Source organism: Diadema antillarum, unplaced genomic scaffold, assembly GCF_040938485.1.
Source record: "Diadema antillarum isolate AM-2024a unplaced genomic scaffold, OU_Dant_1.0 seq00000163_RagTag, whole genome shotgun sequence".
NCBI classification, from domain to species: Eukaryota; Metazoa; Echinodermata; class Echinoidea; order Diadematoida; family Diadematidae; genus Diadema; species Diadema antillarum.
In genome coordinates this window covers 557,159-579,351 of record NW_027271234.1, presented here as the reverse complement: position 1 = coordinate 579,351, position 22,193 = coordinate 557,159, and the positions used below count along the sequence as shown (strand labels likewise).

Here is a 22,193-nt window from a genome sequence, read left to right as displayed (position 1 = left end):
AAAAGCAATTACTAGTAGGCCTGCTAGTAATAGAATGAAAACAAAACATAAAAAGAACATTTATGATTCACCGTCACTGATTACTAGTATACGAAATATTTTTTGTTTTAAAGAATATTTCATTCTTCATCGATGGAAATCACAATGTACAAACAAATTTATACAAAACTCTCTGCACCAGTTTCATAATCGTTTTCATCAATGGAAACGAAATTTATACCGAAGCTTAACATCAATTAATAAATTTTGATACAATTTAATTTTTTTTTCACAATCCATATGCGCATCTTTTTATTTTTTACTATCTTTACACTACTAATCCCTCATTCTCTTTTTAATTTTATTCCTTCATTACCTTACAAATTCTATTAAACAAATCACTAACCCAAAAATACTTTCTTTTCAACATTCATTCAATCCTACTTTAAATATCAATATCCATTGATTGAAGTTTATTCTTAAAAAACACACACACAAACAAACACAAACCACCCCGACCACCCTTACCCCCCCCCCCGTCCATTCTCCCTGTTACTATACCCTACTCCATATCCCCTCCCCCTTCCAACTTGATCCCCCTCACAACAAAACCTCAAAAACAGCTAAAACACATATGTCCTGACATACATTATAAAACATATTTTAATACGAGAGCGCGGAAAAGGCATTTCCTGGTGGATTTGTGGTAGGCCCTACTCTATTGAACAAAAGCAAAACAAATTCTCAATTCTTTTTCCAGTTTTCCCACTTTTGCAAATGTAATGACAACGTATTACGTATAACTGCTAACTTTTCTTCGTCTAACTTATCCTGCTCAACAAAGCTGTTAATGAAATGTTCCGTTGGGGGTGTCCTATTTTTCCTTCCTAAAAAAAAAGCAATTTCTTCACCAAAATTATAACATGGTTAACTACAACTGAGATTTTCCTTTATCTGGTAACTCTCTATACCTAAAAAAAATTTCTTCCCAACTCAACTGTTGCAAATTAACAAAATCAAAAAAACTACTACATTTTTCCCAAACATTTCTAGCGAATTCACATGTATAAAATAAATGTTTATACGTCTCTTCCTCTTTATATGACAAAAGGAACATAAATTTTCATTTACGAACTTAAAGGGATAGTACAGTTTTGGTGGAGGTGAGAATTGGGCTTTTAACTTTTTGCGAGATACCAAGAAAACACTTATGAAATAGTACAGAGCATACCATTTTAAGAGGAATTCGAAGTTTACTCGATGGAAATCGGGTTTGGAATGACGGAAACATCCAAAAACAAGGTAAAACAAAGCGATTGTGTGAAAGTGTGGGTCCCACACTTTATTAGAATCGCTCTTTTTGGATATCTCAGCTATTTCAAAACCAATTTTCATCAAATAAACATTGAATTCCTCATAAAATTACATGCTCTTTCATATTTCATAAGAGGTTTTTCATTATCTCACCAAAAAATGTTAGAAATCTGAAGTTAGGTCTCAACCGAAACTGTACAATCCCTTTAAACGAATTATGATTTGTGTACACTACTCCATGCAATAGTCTAAATTGAAAATCCCTCAAAACAGAACTCAAAGTGCTACTTCTTATCCTACTAAGAATATATATTATATATTTATTAGAAAAATCACAAAGATATAAATTTCTCATTTTATCTTTCACCAACGAATCATCACTTATTTTCTTCACCAATTCAATATAGATATATTTAGAGGTAATCTTTTCTTATGGAATTTTCTTCCCATTTCTTACAAAAATAATTTCATCGACACTTATATCATTCTCTACCTCTGTGTTCTCTGAATTCCTTTTCCAACCAATTGGAAGCGCTTCATAAATCTTCTGAATACTAGTACATGTAGTGTACTCAAAATATCTAAATATTTTTTTGTTTGTTTTAAAGAATATTTTATTCTTCATCAATGGAAACATAATATACAAATAAATTGATACAGAAATCTCTGGACCAATTTTATAGTCCTTTTCATCAATGGATGCAAAACTGATATCAAAACTTAACATTGATTTAACATGTTTTGATACACTTTGGTACATTTTTTTTCACAATCAATATACACAATCCATATATAAACATCTCTTCTTTTCTAGTTTTACATGATTAATTCCTCAATCTCTTAACAATTTTTTTCTTTCATTACATAATAAATTCCAAACTGAATCACTTGCCCCCAAAATAATTTCTTTTCAGCTTTCATACAATCCAACCTAAAATATCAATATCCATTGATTGAAGTTTTTTGTTAAAAAACAAAATAAATATACATTGAAGCTCGATTCTGTATTGTAGACGGAAGAGGACGCGTCACGTGGGATCGATCGGCAGCGCGGGATCGAGCTAGCTCGCTGATTGTATGAACGCACACCACGTGTGCTGTTACGAAAGACCGAAGAACAAGCGCGCGGCATGGTCAGTTGTGATCAAGTGTGATTCTAAGAGCGAAGAAGATTGGTGTGAACTGACCGATGTCATTCTGCGAGGCGGCAATCTTACGTAACAATCTAAAGAGGACATTTCAGATGACAGCGCACTGACAGTCGTTTGGTCTCTACCAAATACTACCATTTTCATGTTAAACGGTGAGTCGACTGATAATCATCGCCTTGCCCTTTTTGGCCGTGGGTGAGTTACTAGAGCTAATGCTAAAACAGTGATCAGATTGAGCTGCGCCTCGCCGGTACCTCCGTGTGCGGGTGCTGTATCAACGTCTTCATGGGGTCGCTGGTCTGGTGCGGTTACCGCTCCGGTAGGGCCCTAGATGAAAACACATACATAGCTCTAGATGCAGATGCGCCTCAAAACGAAATGAAATACAATGTACTGAGTACTAGTAAGTAGGATGACTCGGATGCTGTTGCGTGGACCAAGCAAGGAGGTATCATCGAGCGATACCTCCTTGCGTGTGCCGCCGGACGATGTTGCATTTATGTAGACATGGTGGTATTGGTAGATCTACTGCGTGTATATGAGCACTGAGAGCTGCACTGGAGTATTAGACGGAGACTGGAGTGAGTGTTGAGTGCTGTCTGAAAATTTACTGGTGTGGTATAGTACAGAGCAGAGCTACCAAGTCTCACGCGTTTAATATGAGTGAGACTCAAGCATTTAGGGTCTGTCTCACGCATGACACTCATTTTTCTCACGCATTGTGAGCATAGCTTAACAAAGGATAAAGCTAGTGAGAGTTGCAATTGAATTGGCATACACTGTATTTCCCTTTTGTTTTTCAAAATAAGTAAAAAATAGTCACTTAAGTATGCACCAGCTTGCACCATTTAGAGCTAAAAATTGAAAAAGCTCCCAACCGTGGGAGGGCGGACACCCTCCTCCCACACCCTCCCCTCACTCACTCGCTCACGCACATGCGCCAAGATGCTGAGTCATGAAAATCTCACTCATAAAAATTTTTTGAACTTGGCATCTATGAGTATGACAGAGCTAGAGGAGGTAGTCATGGTACTGTAGTGTAACAAGTAAGTCTATAAGCATGATAAGAAGGTAATTAGAAATCTAGAACTATTTATAATGGGCCTTACTTGGTGTGCTACAGCCATATATAGGGCCTATTACAGGTATGCGCTATATGTCATGCCCTATGATATGGAGCTGTCTGTAGCTTGTATGTCATTGCATTGGGCTTGGGGTAGGACCTACATGTATGGTAGCCCTACTACATATCGACCACCTTCTTTTAAACCGACCGCGTATAGTTCTCGCACTGAACACTTAGTACGCACTTCTCTGCGCGCAAAGCACATAAAAATGGATTGGCTTTGAATGTAGATGAGGATGGTGTGGGAAAACGCGATAATTTACTGTTCATTAATGGTTTTAATCAAGGACAAAATTTCGAATGAATATTTTCACCGAATCGTAATGACAGCACAATGCAATGTCTATGGAAGTTTCTAAAAGGCTTCTAAAAAGCTTCGTACAACACGGTGTTCAATACAACTCGGTTTGCGTGCATTGTCAATGCAAAAACAGTGGTCGATCCTAATAACGAGATTTACCGCGGGGAGCTGAAACGAGGCCACGCAAGTTCGTCGGCGATATTTTTGCACTGAAACTTCGAATCGAAAAGGGAACAATGGCATTTGATAGAGCTGGATTTTCTCAATCACGTAGGTCAAGTTTTTTACGTGAATTTCAGTGTTAAATATTCTTATCAAGCAAATAAACATTAGGCGGTTGATGAGTAGTAGGTCCAACCCTACTCCTAAACCAAGACGTTGAAGACTAGTAAAGTAATACGATAGTGGCAGTGTCAACAGTGTGTCGGTTGGCTGTGCCTCTCTGAGGAAAAAGAGCTGATGGTGTGATGTGCATGATACATATGTATGTGCTGTTTTGTTAATCTGGCAAAAGCGAAAGAAATTGCGTTTTTCTGTACCATGCCTCAGGTTATAGTACCTAAGTATTCCACACCTCACATTGTTGAAGTTCTAAGGTTAATGTTGCTGTTGTACAATTGTATGTTGGTCTGTCTTTTGTCTTTTTACGAGTACATATTCAATACTGTGTGAGGGCAAGACTAAGGCCAAGTAAAAAAAGAAACCAGTTTCTCGTCCTCGCGCGCATCGATTTTGGCCGCCGCATCAATTTTTTTACTATTTACTATTTTCAAAATGGCGCTGAAAATACCAAGAAATTCATAATTCTCGTCCCAGCCCTCTCCCCGCCCGCATCGATTTTCAGTTGCCGCATCGACTTTTTTGATATTTACTATTTTTTCGGCCGCCGAAAAAAAAATCGACAATTCACCTACCAATCGTGATGTCTCATTTCTAATTACGCCTTGCGTCCTCTACTTAGCTGTAGTATAGCTGTAGCTTCTGTAGTGCGTATGTAATAATGCATGCATTTCACACTGCGAGCTCGGCAAGAAGAAATGACCCACAAAGCAGTCGAACTGTAGTTGGATGGGCGGGCCTGGGCTGTGATGTACAGCGCACTTGGTACGTCGTGAATGCGATAGCGGCAACATTTTTGCGAACTATCGCTGATATTCCACGCATATTTCGCGCATTGTTCGTATTTTCCCCCGTTTCTCATATTTTAAGCGGATGAGTTGTACTGTACAAATGCTTGTGAGGATTGTATCGAGTTTGTATACATTTTCATGTCATTGTGACTATGTGCATGTGTGTGCAGTGTCGGAAGGTACGGTGCCAGTGCAGTGGCCGTGCCGGTCGCGTATGCGTGTCTGTAGCTGTCAGGGTCCCCATCCCCTGGTCTGTCAGCTGTTTGCACGCACGCATGAACACATTCGAATGTGTAGAGGCCCGTACACTCTGCTCTGTAACGTTGCATCTGACGGCGATGTATCGTTCTATTTTGAAGAGAAAATGAATGCGCTTTTCCAGCAAATGTAAAATTATTAAATGGGTGTATCTATATGTACAAAATAAATAACTTTTCCACGGATTCTGGTTTGTCTCGTATTTCTGCGGGATACTTTTCTTTACAATGTAAATTCACAGACACGGCCGTGAGTCATATCACCTGTAGTGTGGTATACAATCATTCCTCATCCAAATGATGAGTGATTATCAAATGTCTTTTTAGAACATGAAGAAACATCTTTGAATGTTTAATGCTATATTGCCATCAGTATCATTTTGACATCCATCTGCAATTGTACAAGCCAGTTTCCAGTTGAATGTGCTACAATTGTACTGTGAAGAGATGCAGATATACCAGCTGTGTGGACACAAAAAGTCACAAACACCAATGATGAATAAAGCAGTGTTTTGAATATCATGGAATTTATTTCAGTCGTACATTTGTTGAAAGACATGTTTTATTCCTGTTTCAATTAGTAGTACAATACATCAGAATTGCAAGTACACTGGTATCAGAAATGCCATTACAACATTTTCCCTTGACATCTGTAGTGGAAAGAAAAAGCAAATGTATTTCTGCATGCATTAAGTTTCATTTCAAGTATCGTACATATATCTATTTGTTTGAAAATGCACAGAGTGCAGGCAAGACATACACTTGGGACCTGGTCTCTCATAACACAGCTACCAGAGTGATATTTCATTTCATAAATTGGATATAGAAAATAGTAAAGCCCTCTCTCATTACCTTTCTCAGAATTACCGGACGAGAAACACATATTACTTTCATTTTGACAATCCTCGAAAAAATAGTAAGATATCAAATATAGTAAGGACCTCCCTCATTGCCTTGCTCAAAAAACCCGGACGAGAAACTACTTTCTTTTTTACTTGGCCTAAAAACTTACAGCATGAAATTTCCATGAATTGGCGTTGACGGTCTTCATTGCAGCATGGATTTTTTGGAAATTTCCACTAGGCATCTTTTAATGAGTTCGACTAGTTTGCAGACAAGAACTTCTGTGTGCATTTTAAAACTAGTGGATCTTGGCTTTCGCAAAATTGAATGCATGCAAACATTTCTTATCTTACACGTTGTACAGTAATTGCAATGAAGATAAGGTAGAAGACAGGTCCTACATATGCATATTGCATGTACCAGAACATTGTTATGAATACTCTGCGCAAGAGTAATGTAACTGGAGCTCGAGTTTTGGGATTTTGATACTTAGGCCTATACATAAGAATGTTTTAAAAATCACAGCCCAACTGAGTGCCCCAAGTGATGTTTTAATCACAAGTTTTTCCAAAAGAATCCACCAAAATTAAGCATAAAGACCCTTTACAAAGCAGCATATACACAGGGACTGCAAGAACAGCGATTCTAACTCTTCACATATAATATGACAAATGAAGCCACCTTTAATTAAAGAGGGCCATTGAATTAATGCATTGAAGTTCATGAATTCATGGAAGTATGAAGGACACCTAGTGCTAGTCAAGTGATCAATGCAGCCATAATAAAGAATGTTCATGCAGTAAAGAGTATGTTTAGTAACAAATACATAGACATTCAAACATTTGAAGTTTAGCTGTTTCCTCTTTCTTTAAAGCTTTCTTAGTACAGACAGACAAGCAGCTGCAGGAAACATCTGGACAAAGAGGAAATTAATTTTCAGTATTCAATATTTATCTGCAATTGCAATTTAAGTAAAGCCTGGTATTTGTAAAGAGGATTTGCTTTTACAGATAAGCTCAAACACAGTTATCTGTATGTCTACTCAATGCTATTTACAAAGTTGACTGTGTTATCAAAGTAATCAACTACAGTGTACAAGTGTTTGTTCAGAGTCAAAAACAGGACACTTTGAAGAAACACTTTTTGATTGGTTTTATCACAGTGACTTCTCACTTTTCTTGACGAAGCTTCTAGACACAGAGTACACTGGAGGTTTATGAGAGAAAACAGTCTTACAGTATGCATACTGAGTACAAATAATTTAGTGGCGATGTGTTTCAATTACTGTAATTACGTCATGAACAGAAGCCACAAAACAAGTTCATGTTTGTATCCGGTGTCCAGTAGTGAATGTGGAAGCCCATTGGTTGCCTGTACGGTATAGTTGGAATTTATGCTTGCATCCAGTTACAAGATTTACGAAGTAAAGAATGCAAAATGTCATAGCCTACTGTTAGTATTCAATGAACAACAAGTATGGCAAGTTCAGATGTTTTTCTGAAAAGATACCTACAGTATTTTTTCCTCCTTCTTTGTTTATTCTTTTTTTCCTCCTCTGTTTATTTCTTTTTGTTCATACAGTGAGAGGCTATGAAAGCCATCCCAGAATTTGTCTTAAGATACCATTCAGTTAAACATCATATTAAAAGCACAGGGAATCTACGTGTATACTTCACTCTGTATAGTAGATTCAGTGTGGTATCTTCTCTTCAACACAACCTAAATATTTATTTGAAGTGTGATTGCTTACAATACAATACAATACAATACGGATACTTAAATAGCACTCTTACATCGATTAAACATGTATGTATCACAGCACTTCAAAGAATTATTAAAAGATGTATATTCAGCAATACTTTAAAGGGATGGTACAGTTTCGGTTGAGATGGGGTTTGAGGTTTCCAACGTTTTTTGATAATGATTTTTTTTTTTCAGATACCGGTAATGAGAAACCTCTTATGAAATATGAAAGAGCATATCTTCGCTGGGGCAACAAGACCTCATATCTACAAAATGTCAAATGTTCAGGAGAGCCAAAAAACATGGTGGCCAAAGCACTATAACGAATGGGATAGCCTTTCCTTTGACATGCCATGTTGGCCTCATTTTTGCAGTAAGACAGTTGGAATTTGGACAGGACATCACTTAAACCATTATTGGACCATTAATCCAAAAAAGTAATTTTCACCAAAATTGCAGATACAAGGTCTTGTCACCCAAGCACTGATATTATTCTAAGAGGAATTCAAAGTCTACAGTATTTGATGAAAATTAGTTTTAAAATGGCTGAGATATCCAACACAAAGGTATATTGTATCCTTACAAAAGGCCCACCTTTTGTTTTACCGGTACCTTGTTTTTTTAAATCTCAGCTGTCTCAAAACGGATTTTGCTCAAATAAGCATTGAATTCCTCATAGAATTGTAGCCTTATCATTTCACAAAGTTATTTCTAGATGTCTCGCAAGAAGTTAAAAGCTGAATTCTCAACTTGACCAATACTATAACATCTCTTCAAGGAGGTACAGTGTAGGAGTGGGAAAAATACAGCTGACATGGAAAAAAAAAATACATTATACATTTATGATTTTCATCAGTTAGTTATTGAAAAGGAAAGTCTTTAAAGATTTTTGAAACGCTGACAGATTTTGTGAGTCCCCGATACTTTGAGGGAGCTGCTTTGGTACATGTACACAGTGTATGCCATTTGGACAGCATGATGTCCGTTTTTGACCAGGTATCTGATATGCTCCACTCGCAAAGAGCTCATATTAAATTAGAGTTTGAATTCCTCGACAGATTGATTCAAGAATGCTAATGGAGAAGCAGTGCCTGTTTGTCATCTCTCTGCTGTTTGTGGTCGAAAGAAGTCTAACGACATCCACCGAGCCAGAGAAAACGGTGGAGTACTACACCGAGCGATGTCTCGATGGGGTTAAACACAAGGAGAAACCAGGTCCTGAAAGTGAACTCTTCAGTCAGGTATGCTCTTTACATTATGTGACCCTGCATCACAAAACCAACAAGAAGTCGCCAGGACTCTGAAAGAGCAGACTTTAAGCTTTAAAATGATGTAAAATTCAATTCAAGTGGACTCTCCTAACCTATATGCTAATATTTGAAAGAAAGCACACATTCTGGAAAGTGTGAACTGAAAAAAGCGGCTCTGAAGTACAGGGTCTACTCAAGCGCTTAATCTTTACTAAGCCAAGCTAGCTGTGTGATGAATGGTACAAAAAAAAAAAAAAACAAGATGTCAACCACCAGAGCAGCAATGATAAAGGGATTATTAGATTAAGCTGAAATTAAGCATGCTTTATTAACACACTCTGTAAATGATTAATGCCAACTTTCAAAGCAGTTACGTCATCCTTTCCAAAGTTATTAGAGTTGAAAGTGAAGAGTATGGAAAGGGTTTTTAAGAAATGAAAAGGGGACTCTATAAAGGCACACCTTATCAAACTATTCTACCAGAAAGTGTTCGAGATCAACTGCTAAAAACACACAATTTCCCATTAGTTTTGTGAAATCTTCCAAACTTAAGTATAATGCAGAAGAAGACTTTCTCTTTCAGAAATTATAAAACTCAAGATTGGTTGGGTTGACCCAGTTTACCTATTTTCAGTCCTCACACAAAATCAATGCGTGTGACTTTTTCTTGGTTTTGCGATGCACGATAACATGTTATGTGACATTTCATCATCTGTACTCTTCTTTAATTACAGTATGGTGCAAGTTGAGTCATTAGCAAAAGGGCATTTACATCTGGCATGCAAAACCAGGATGTTTTTCATCATCTTGCTTTCATTGGAAAATGCCTATGAATGCATTTTGCGAAAATCCCATTGTTCTTGGGCTGTTATCTTCTTTATGCCTCCGCCACGAAGTGGTGCCGGAGGCATTATGTTTTCGGGTTGTCCGTTCGTCCGTTCGTACGTCCGTCCGCATTCGTTTCCGCGAAAACTTGAGAAACGTTGACTGGAATTTAACCAAACTTGGTCCATGTATAAAGTATGATGGGATATTACTGGATTAGATTTTGGGTGAAATCAGTCTAAGGTCAAAGGTCAAAGGTCAAGGTCAAATCATGGAATTGTATCCGTTTATGCGATAGCTCAAGACTGGATCGAGCAAATTTCACCAAACTTTGTCCGAGGATGATGTATGATGGGACAATTACTTGATTAGTTTTAGAGTGAAATCGGACAGAGGTCAAAGGTCAAAGATCAAGGTCAAATCCTAAAATTTATCTGTTTACGTGATAACTCAATACTGGATGAAGCAACTTTCACCAAACTTGGTCCAAGGATGATGTATGATGGGACAATTAGTTGAGATTTTAGTGACATTGCCAAGAGGTCAAAGGTCAAAAGGTCAAGGTCAAATGCTAAAAATGTTGCTATTTCCCCCATATCTATGCAATGCCCGAAGGTATTTTATTGAAACGTAGTGTAGACATGTACTACTGCGTAAAGATTCTCCAGAGAGTTTCAAAGGTCAAAGGTTAGGTGAAAATGTTGCAATTTCACTTTTCTTGCAAATGGTTCAGTGTATCTTCATGGAACTTGGTGCATGCATGTACACATGTACTGACTGCCAGGGACTATCTAGGGAATCTCGGGGTCATGGGTCAATAGTCAGGGGTCAAAAGTCAAGGTCAACTCATAATTTTACTGTTTCCCTCATACTGTAGTATCCATGCAGTGCTTGCATTATTAGTTTTAAAACTTAAAATCTATGTATTACCTAATGGAGATTCTCTGGGAAATTTCCAGCCAGAAGGTCAAAGGTGAAGGGTCACAGGTCAGGTTTAAATGAAAAAAAAAATCTATTTTGTACTGTAATTAAACTCTTTCTTCATACCTTGAAAATTAATGCATAAACTTATAACAGGGTCGGTCAGAAGTCAAGTAAAATCCTCAATTCCCCGAATATGTGTACCTGCACTCTTAGACAATTATAACAAACCCAGTTTGAGGAAAGTGAACATTCAAGACATTTCTGACAAACCTGTCATATCAATATTTTGCCAGTTATGTGAAACTGTCATCACACAATGTGAAGACATTGTACTATACACCTATTGGGAGAATCATGCATTATGGCGGAGGCATCAGTCGCCATAGCGACATTTCTAGTTTCTTACTTTCTTTCTTTTTGAATCTGCCAAATAGCATAACTACAAGTAGACGATCTTTGTGAGGCCCAGTTCAGCGGACAAGTACTATATTGTCAATCAATGTATCACCGGTCCATGATTTCTTGCGCAATTGGGTCTTCAAAGGGATTTTTTGGAGAGAAATAAGCAGGACTATCTTTGAAAAATCAACAGATTTAGCCTCAAAAACTCTAGTGAAAGTGTAATGTTCTTTAATATTTTTTATTGTGATTTAGAAACTTCTTTGAGAAATGCTGTGAATTGATTTAAAGTACTGGTAACTTTTGTTTATCACCAATGTTACCGTATTAAGATTTTGCCAGCCTAAGTACCCACTTCCAAAAAAAAAAGGAAGAAAGAAATAAAGAAAATGCCTGTTTAAGCACTGCAAGAGCTTATGCATTTTTACATGATTGGCTAGCAATTACCGGTATTTTGCAGCTTTAGAACGCAATCCACTGTGTCCTGCCATGAAGATAACAAGCATGAATTACTTATCTATGAGCTGTACATACTGTAGCTGTACAAGCAATATGTTGAAAAAGTTATGAAAAAAAAACCAGGAGAAATCTAATGATACTCGGTTAACCCGTTAAGGACGGGTTCCGAGTATACTCGGGCAGGTGTCTATCGGAAACACGTGTTGTAGCAAAATCAGTTCGTCCTCAAGGGGTTAAAGGTGAACCTCTGGGTTGTGTTTGTACAGGAAATGCATGTTATAAAAGTGGGTTAGAAAAGGTTAGCACACCATGTATAGTAATGATAGCATCCTCCATCAATTGATGTACCAGTCACAGTTTGTTTTATTACCAGGATAGTATATACCTGACAAACATTTACCCTGGTGGTTATTTGAACTGTATCTGTGTTTGGATCTTTTTTATGGATACTCTTTCCGACACTCTGCTCATCCTCTCACAGCATTAACCCTCTAACCGGTAGAATTATCCTACCTAAAATATGTGCAGCAGGGTAATTTGAACCAGAGTAATATTGAACCAGAGTTAATGTCTGGCTTACATTTATTTATGAATGGAAGTCTTTAATCGCCCTTCTCCATATTTAATGGCCTACAGTACATTATATATCCCGCAATTCTGAAGTTGTGATAGATTTTAGTGCTGATAAAATTTGTTGTGCTGAACGTTTGTGAGTTGGCTAGAGTTCTGGCCATTATCGACAGGATCATGAAGTTCAAGTGACCTCAATTTGGGTCCAGCGGATCAGTTTGAATCATGAGTGAAACCAGACAGACACATTTTGGGTTCAATTTTTCTGCAGATATATTTAAATGTAGGTGAAGTTACATTTCTTTACCTTGGAGCAAAAGACTTCAGTGAGCAATTCAGATTGTAATCATTCATCATCTGGTGTCGGTCATCGGCCATGCATTAACTTTGAACATTTTCAGCTTCATGAGGGTTTTTCGACAAACTAGGCAAGTGCATGTAGAATCCGTAGGGTACCTTACAGTGTATTAAGATCTCAATTTGCTTTACATTGTAAATTAGCTCAATGACTCCCAGCCCCCAGGGGGTCCCCATACCCTGAATTTCAGAAATCTTTAAAATTCTTCTGTAGAAGCAGAAGTGATCAAGAGCTAAGTGTGTGCTCTGAGTAAGCATTTGGGTGACTGTAGTTTAAAGTTTTATTTTATTTTATTTTATTTTATTTATTTTATTATTTTTTTTTTTTTTTTGGGGGGGGGGGGGGGGGAAGGGTCCTGCAAGGAGCCCGAACCCCAGTAGATCTGTACAAAATCTCCATCTGCAAAACCATAACTGACAGAGCTAAAAATTAATGCTAAACAACATAAGTAGGCAGCAGCGGATCCAGGGACCCCCCCTTATTTTTTGCAAAAAAGAAAAAAGAAAAATGGGGGGGCGCATGCACTCCCCTTTTATTTTGTAAAGGCGCCCCGTCCTTATGGAATTCTGGATCTGCCCCTGGTAAGTACATTTGTAACCTACTTAAAAGTTTTTCATGCCAAATCAAAGTATGTCTTTATTGGGGCTCAGGGTGGTGGGACCCAAATGAGGGTCAATTTTCACATTTTCATCGTCTTAAAAACACTGGTCAAATTTGTCTCCCAACTTAAGTAGGCAAGTATTACAGCTAAGGTGATAGAATACATATTTGTACAAATGGGCACCCTGTCTCACATGCAATTGCAATGCACTTTGCATTTTGTCTGAAGGTGACTCTGTACCATTGGATCAACCTGAACATTGCAGTTGTACCCTTAAAGATGTTCAAAACCTTGTGGTAGTAATATAAATTTAATTACATGATTTTCCATGCACAAAATGAGAGTGAGTACAATGTACAAGTAAAGCCTTCATAAGTCCTTGAGCCTGCATCTTGCTGGAAAGCAATAAATGATATTTTGTGGAATTAAAGTTATGGTACACTTTTGGTTTAGATTAAGGGCTGTAGGTTTCCAACATTGATGTGTGTCTGTGTGTGATATAATGAGAAACCTCTTATGAAATATTAAAGAATGTGCAATTTTTAGAGGATTTCACAGTTGATTTGATGAAAATTGGTCTTGAAATGGCAGAGATAAACATTTGACCCTATTTTAACGGGGGGGGGGGGTCAAATTGACCTCCCCCCCCCTCGACATTTCGCGCCACAATTCCACAACGCACAAAGATTTTGCTGCGTCGTTTCATGGCTTTTTTTCATTGAAGTCTCCCGCATATTTTGAGACCAAATTTGCGACGTCCGGGTACACCGTTCTGAAGTTACGTAATGTTTTGCATATGCATGTCAACCCGAACAGCTCAAATTCATGATATCGTGTGCAAATCTAATGCAAATTGTTTTTTGGTTAAATTGATATAAATTAGATTATTTCAACTTTTAACCATTGAAATTAATCAATTCTAGTGTAGATAAGTTTAAAAAAGTGCCTGCAACAAATTTTGGCAAAAAACAATAGAAAACAAAAGGTTAAAAAAAAACAATAAAATACACAAGAAATTAACAAAACAATAAAAAACAAAAGAAATTGATTTTGATTGTGCTATTTTTTTACAAGAAAATTGTTTGATGTGTCTTGAGGAACTCTGACACAAACATTTAGCTATCCTTCAGTCTTCTTAATGGAGTTATAGATGAAAATATGATTTCATGCATAAATTTGCATAATTCATTTATCAAAAATAGAAAGCTAATATTTTTCTATTGTATGACCATGTAATCTTGCAGTTGACACCCGGCTCTATCTTTAGGCAAAATTTTGCAGCGATCACGCGATCGGCAGCTGAGATCTGAAGGGGGGTCAAATTGACCTCCCCTCCCCCTCCCCCAGTAAAAACTTGGTCTCAAATAGCCCAGTTAAAGTAGGATTAAACTGTCCTAATAAAATACGACAGGCCACAAGTTTTATTAGGATCACATTGGTTTACCTTGTTTTGGGATATCTCAATCATTTCAAAACTAATTTTCATCAAATAAACTTTAAATCCCCCTTTAAGAATTGTATACTATTTAACATTTCATAGAGTGATTTCTAAATATTTCACAAAATATTTAACACTGCATCCTCACCTCAACCAATACTATACCACCCCTTTAACTTGTCCTACCTCCAGTGCTTGCCTTGGAAGGACAGATCGTGCTGTACGGATGAGACCACAGAGGGACTGCACGTTAGCCCAACGTGGCACAACTTTGACTGGAATCACTGCAAACAGCGACTCTCTTCAGAGTGTGAGAAGTGGATGACCCAGGACTTGTGCTTCTATGAATGCTCACCAAATGTCGGGCCATGGCTTGTACCGGTAAGCAGACACAGTAAGGTGTTTGTTTGTTTGTTGTTTTTTTTTTGGGGGGGGGGGGGGAATGGCACAATAAAACAAGATAGGTTCTGTAATGATACAATTTGTACAGCAGTGATGGTTTAACCAAGTGAATGCATTAACTTAAGAATTACATTAAAAAAGACATTTATGATATCTTAAGCTCTGCTGCATCCTACATGTATGGCCAGGTTTCAACATTAGCCATGACCCATAGCCACCAAATTCCTAGAAGGGCTACCTTTTGGTGACCTTGAAGAGTAGCTAGAATGTAAAATTGATTTATAGGTTTTCTTTTGTTTGGGGCCAACATAATTTCAAATTCAACGATTTTAGTGACCCAACAGGCCACCAGTGTAAAAAGGCTAGTGTCAAGCTCTGCTATCAACTGCTTGGAAAGAAGAAATACTCAATATTACATTTTACATTTTGTTGTGCTTTGATTCGATTGATTTGAGTAACCAAACAAATTTAGTTCACTCTGATTAATTTATCTAGCAATTCTATAGTCCAAACAAAATTTGGTGATGGGTTGAGTGTTACATGAGAATTATTGTAAAATACAATCAGAAGTTCCAGAACACAGTACAAAGCAATAGCTGACACACAAGTGATATCCAGTTAACCAGTATTTACATGGTTCGAAATTGGCGATGGTCCGCTGGCCATTGGCCACCCAAAATCATGTCGGACTAACTAAAAATCATAAAATTCTGAAGTAACTAGTCCGTCTGGCTAGCCAAAATACTGCTTCAGTGTCAAAATTGATTCTAAGTAGTCCGCCTGGCTAGTTAAAAAAAAAGTTAAGTGCGACCCCTGATTTACAGCCTGTAGAAATAGAAAATTTCTACAGGCTAACTGGACTTCTAACACTTGACAGTAGAGGATATGGAAGCTTGGTACAGTACTCTCCGCGTAATCAGGTATCGCTTAAAAGGGTACTCCGTTTAATTGGGTGGTAATGTCAAAATCAGTTCCAATGCATATTAGAATTACCTGATAATCGGGTTGCCTCTCCGCATAAATGGGTAAATAATTTCCTCTTATCTAATTTCTACCCACATTTTATCACAGATATAACACCTGGATAAGAAATCATGAATGTCAAATTTTCCACGGCTAATCGCATTCTCTGCGTAATTTGCAAAGAAGACCCATCATTAGGGGAGTGATAAAACATGAAACACATGTACCAGTACCGACTTGCCACACGTAAACGAACATTACACATGTAGCTGGCACTCACAACTGCATAGACAGACAGGAGTTGAACACACTTGCGCTCCTCCCTTGCTCCGCAACAACATTCACAATACGAGAAGTTTGCAACGAATATCAGGCGATGCAACAGCTCCAAAATTTTGCTTTTCCCCAGTCAACTTCTCGAAAAGTAACCCGACGTTGTATGTGACTAGTGCAGGCAAACAGGCATGTTAATTTCGGAAAACGCCTGCGAGTCTATAGTCAAAAGACAAAGTTTTGTGAAGACATATACAGATATATATTTGTCCATAAAAAGAGTGTAAATTATTGCTCGTGACTGAGCAAGTGTAAGGTATAATGTATAATGTGCCGTGCAAGCACGCATGTTAAGCATACAGTGTAGGTGTTTGGTGCAGTGTACAATGCATGTACATACACATTGTGTGTGTCAATTGTGAATGAGACGTGTTCTTCTGTTAATCGGGTACTCCGCTTAATCGGGTAAGAAACGCTCTGCCGGAGCCTACCCGATTATGCGGAGAGTACTGTACTTCCCAGTATGACTAGGGTTGCAGTGGGGGATGTACTGTAGAAAGTCCCTGCCAGGTGGTTATAGATTACTTGCGGAACAAGAACCTAGAGGCATGATTCCAAGGATGTTAATTCCTTCATTGTGAATATATGACTTGGCAACTTTACACACAAATAAAGGGAAAGAATTAATTCTAGACAGTGCATAGATGATGGATATTTATCAGGGAGCATTTTAAATGTGGGAAGGGGAAAATTGTAGCATCATAATTATGGTCTCAGCACTGTCACTTAGAAATGAGGGGGATAGCGAGTGTGGTCAGTGGGGATTGCCCACTTTTCCCACCAAAGCACTGAGGGTGTTTTTCAGGGTTACACAAATAACGTTTAATACGAGATGGGAAAAGTATACAGTTTAGTGCCTTACAGTTACATGTAGGTACACAGGTTTCTTTTGAAAAGATGTATCCTTGCTTCTTCAAAGTGTAAATGTGACCTGCTACAACAAAAGGATCCGAAAGTCGCGGGAGGACAATTTTCTGAAAATGGCATGACATAATTCCCATACTCTTCTGCTTTAATTTCATATATAACACAAGTCATAAAAGTACTCGGTTGTGAAGATATCAATGGCTTTATTAGCGCATGTCAAGTGGTCGAGGAAATCAGAGTTTGGAGAAAAACGCCTTCAAAGTTTTCCTTCCTACGCCATCATGATCAAGGGGAAGCGAGATAGTTTTAATCGCTTGACAATAGAAGGTACGCTCCTAGCGACCTCTGTGATGTACACTCTGTGATTCAAGCTTAACGCTAGTGGTCTATGCACGACCAATCAGTAATCAGGATGCCGTGTACTGACCAATAAGATCACATCCTCGTTGCTAGGGGCGGAGACTAGCTGCGACGCTAAATCCAGATCGTCGAACACATTTCTGTTACGTTGAAAGTCGGAAACTCAAGGCCCAGAAAAACGCTGATTTCTTGCCTTTCCTTTGATCATTTAGCTTCGAAATTTCGGCAGATGATAGACAAAATATTAGACTTCAAAATTATGCCGAAAACAGACATCCGATTGTTTTGACTGATTTTGATGATGTGACTTCAAACTTGATTTTCTCGGCTCAGCTGTCAGCGACTCTAGGATCCTTTTGTTGTAGCGGGTCACAAATGTTTATCATCAGAGCATGGCAAATTTTTTGTGCATGGATCACAAAGAAAACCCACTCTGCTTCGAGAAGAGAAAAAAACATGATAAAAAAATCAGAACTTTACTTAACTGCAAACACAATATTTCACTCTTTTCTCATCCAGCACAACATCAGCATCAGGAATGAACGTTTTGTCGGTGTGCCCCTCTGTCGGAGCGAATGCAACATTTGGTTTGAGGCGTGCCGCTATGACTTGACCTGCAAGGAGAACTGGGCCAAAGGATGGGACTGGTCTACAGGTGTGGAGTGTTTTATAATCTTGCAGCCCTGCTTCAACCAGTTTCCCGATAGTTTAATAGTACAGTGTTATCTTGATTTGACAAACTTCCACAGACCAGTAATAACACTTTGTTACTTGTAAAAAAAAAATATTAAAAAATCAAAATCAAAATCAAAACCAGGATTTAAAAATCAAAAGATACTCAGTACCATCTCTGTGATGTGGAATCTGAGCTCACCTTACATTTGCCTTCTGCATAAGATTCCATAAAATTTGTTTGATTTGGGGTATTTTTTTCTTTATTCGCATTATGATGAAGGAATATATTTTTGAGATCATAACTTTCTCAGTTTTCATCAGAGTTGCTCTGATTTTGGCTGTCCTGTTCCTCAAATTTTTAATGCTTCTATTCCTAGAAACTTATTTCCGGGGATGTGGGGGAATTGCCCCTTTACCCTTGCAGTCATGAAAAATGTAAGAGTTTGTAATATCAAAATTCTTCTGAGTCCACAGTACCATAAAAATTTGTTTGTTTCTTCTCCATACTGTGAAATCAAGCAAAAAGCTGCCTCCACCCAAAAAGGTGTCTGAGGTGCTGTTTTACCTTTCTTTTCATCCCAGATCTTGTTTTGCACTTCAAGCTCGTCAAATCAAGTGCAATTAATCTTCAAAGCAAGCTCTGATCTTTTACCACATTATACAGACCTGAATATGAGATTGACTTGTGTGCTGTAAATGGACCAAATGATATATATTTTCCTATGGACTTGAAACTAAAGCATGCAAGTCCTGTCCATAACATTTACAGTAGTGCTATTAAAGGTGTCTCTCAATCATACTTTAAGGGGAAAACATGCTCTCAGCAATGTCATTCAGCTGTAAATGGAAGTGAAATCATATTTTGTTTCTGTTTTTTGGTTTTCTTTCATGTATATTGTGTGTCCCAGGGCAAAATGTGTGTCCAGCAGACAGCCAGTGTCAGACGTTTGAGGCCGTGTATGGGAATGCAACCAACATGTGTGAAAAAATCTGGAACGGGTCATTCAATGTTGTGAATGACACCGAGTCTTGCATGGTGCTCTGGTTTAACAGTGACAGGCCGAACCCAAATGAACAGGTGGGTCTTTTGGTAAATCTTCCTGACGTTCTGGACAGAATTTACTTTCTCTGCCGCTTTGTTATTGTACTTTTGACATTGTGGCAATGCTCAGTCTGTTGTATACTGTATTCAATACTGCATAGTGCTTTCTCATTGTGGAGACCATAAAAATACTATAAGTGCAATACGAGAGTTCATATTTTGCGTGTTTTAGATTGCCTAAATGCAAATAATTAACTCCTTAAATGGATAGAAATAGAACCACCAGGAAATGTACAGTGATACAGACCTTGCTTCATGAAGTAAATAATCATTAACACGGAATTGGTGATGAGTAGATTTCCATTGTGTTGATTTAACTCTTTGTCAACGTCCTTGATACAACCCTCCTTAGAAGGTGATTAGAATGGAGCACATAGTTTTGCAGTTTTAGCAGCCATTTGTGAGTTTCAAATGGTATTTCCTTTGTGATCTCTAGAGAAAGCAATGTATACTTCTATTACTACTACTACTAATAATAATTATTATATTAATGATAATAATAGTAATAGAGGACATTTTTATTGACCACCTCTACTGCGCATTACAAAGTGATAATCAAAAGATGCAAAATTCAAATGTGCATGCAAGGAGAATTATTCAAAAGATGAGCTTTTAAATGTATGTAGATAAACAGATTATAAAGCACCATTGTGTCAAGTGAGATCCTGATGTGAATGTATACTGTAAAACAGGAATGTTAACATGCATTTTAATTTTGTGAATTTCGCGAGAGCTGAGTTTTGCAAAATTGAAATACATGCTGAAGATCTTGTCGCCGCTATATGGATTGAATCTTCAAGGCAACTCGCAAAAATTTCATGCTGCGAATAAGGCCGTCAGCTCCCACTGGCGAAAAATCCATACCGCAAAAATATCCTTTACAGTACATGCAAGTGTATCAAGAGTTTGTTTCTTATCCTACTCTTCCAGGTCGCACTGAGACGAGCAGAGGAGCTAGTGATGAATCAGGGCAGCTTCCTGTTCAGTAGGCTGCACGTTGTGGGCCTCGTCAGCTTTGTGACAACTTTGTGTCTTTTGTGGCAGCAACATTGATGTCAGAGATGTGGTATGTTATGTCATGCCACAGCAGTCTTGCCATTAGTGTGTGTGTAATTGAGTGCAGCTAAATCATTTTTAAAAATGTGCTGCATTGTGTTGACTACAAAGGGATCAGCTTGATACTCTTAATGAGAGGAAACTGCATTGTCATCAAGCACAATCAGAGAACACACCATATTAAAAAGGGCCAGCTCTTTTGAACTTTAGACTTAACATGTGATACGGCATGCAGTAACTTCGGGTGATATCCCAGGTTACTGCATTTTATACTGATATCTTGTGTTCTTACAGTTTGCAGTTACACACTGCTGTCATGGCGGCCAAATTGTACCAATTGACAGTAACAATCCGAAAGCCAATTCATTCTTGTTATGAAGCGTTTACCGTAATCACGAAAATGAGGATAATAGATTCTGTTTTTCTTTTCCCAACAAAATGTTACAATACTGGACAGTACAAAATAAAATGATCATACATCTCTTAGTAATCTATAATGTGGACCCATGATTTCTTACTTAACAATTCTGGACAGTACAAAAAAAAAAAAAAGATCATACGTACATCTTATAGTAATCCACAAAGTGGACCCATGATTTCTTATTTTCATATTTGGACTGAACATACTGCACAGTGCAGTGGTACTGATGTTGCAGCTGATGAGCAGCACCTGCATGCACTGCATACAATGTACACTAACTGGACATCTAAGCTTTGTTGGCAGTGCTACCGTTTTTGACTCTTTAGTAATATTCAGCAGTGGAATGCTTTAGTGTTTCTTAAATGTCCACAAATGGCCATTTTATGCAAACCATGATATCAATGATGCCAGCAACAGAGGCATCAGGTACCAATTATTTCCCTTAAGAAATTGCCTAGATGATTGAGACAGGCTTTAATGAAATAGTTTCAATTTTAATTTTAAAAAAAATGAATAAAAAACAATTCATCAGGCATATCCTAATTCACAGAGGTGTACACATTATACACAGCCATATGCAAATTCATGTAAATTTGTTCTCTTGTTGATTTATCCAGAGGAATCAGTGTGAATTTATATATCATATTAATAGTATGTGATCCTCACTGCATTGTTCTAGATTGTATGCACGACAAATGCATATGATTATTAGCCCAAGTGCTGTTATAATTCCCATAAGTCTAGGTAAAATACAATTGAGGGACATTATTTATTTGGAGTGTATATTGGCTAGAATAGTATATGAAAAGAACTTCTACTATTCATCATTGTAAAATGTGTATTTTGTAACATTCAGGTATTTCGAAATGGCATTTAGGATATCAATGGATACAATGCCCGTCTGCATTGCAAAATGCCTCAAATAAGTCATATCCACTGCTTTATCTTATGTTTGTTCATGGAAGAAAAAACATGCATGTCAAACTGCTAGCAGTCATGAACAAGATGACTTCTTCCCGTTCGTTTAACATTGGATTTCCTGTGCAGGGATCAAAAAGTTTAGATCATGACTGTAAACTAGAGCAAAAGTGATGAATGTCACATATAGTACCAGGTCAACATTCAAAATCACAAATCTTATAATAACACTGCACGCTGGCATGGTCCCATGGTCCTGGACCATAAAAATCACTGTTGGACCAGTACCTGTCAGGAATGGACCTGTTAAAAACTTTAAAAAAAAAAAAAAAAAGAAAGAAACTGGGTACCTACTGGTCTGACAGTCTGGTTTGACCTGTAGAAAAAATGGGTTAGTGTGCACCCCATTGTAAGTACACTCATTACTA

General features: G+C 37.7%; 1 protein-coding gene across 1 annotated transcript; it reads left to right on the top strand.

Annotated features, from left to right (window-relative positions):
* Positions 1-8,914: 8,914 nt before the first annotated feature.
* Positions 8,915-20,610, top strand: LOC139728065 (folate receptor gamma-like). The gene is made up of 5 exons (XM_071639028.1): positions 8,915-9,085; positions 14,861-15,049; positions 18,113-18,248; positions 19,177-19,346; positions 20,301-20,610. The coding sequence occupies exons 1-5, from the start codon at positions 8,915-8,917 to the stop codon at positions 20,421-20,423; spliced, it is 789 nt and encodes a 262-aa protein (XP_071495129.1). The 3' UTR covers positions 20,424-20,610.
* The last annotated feature ends 1,583 nt before the right edge of the window (positions 20,611-22,193 follow it).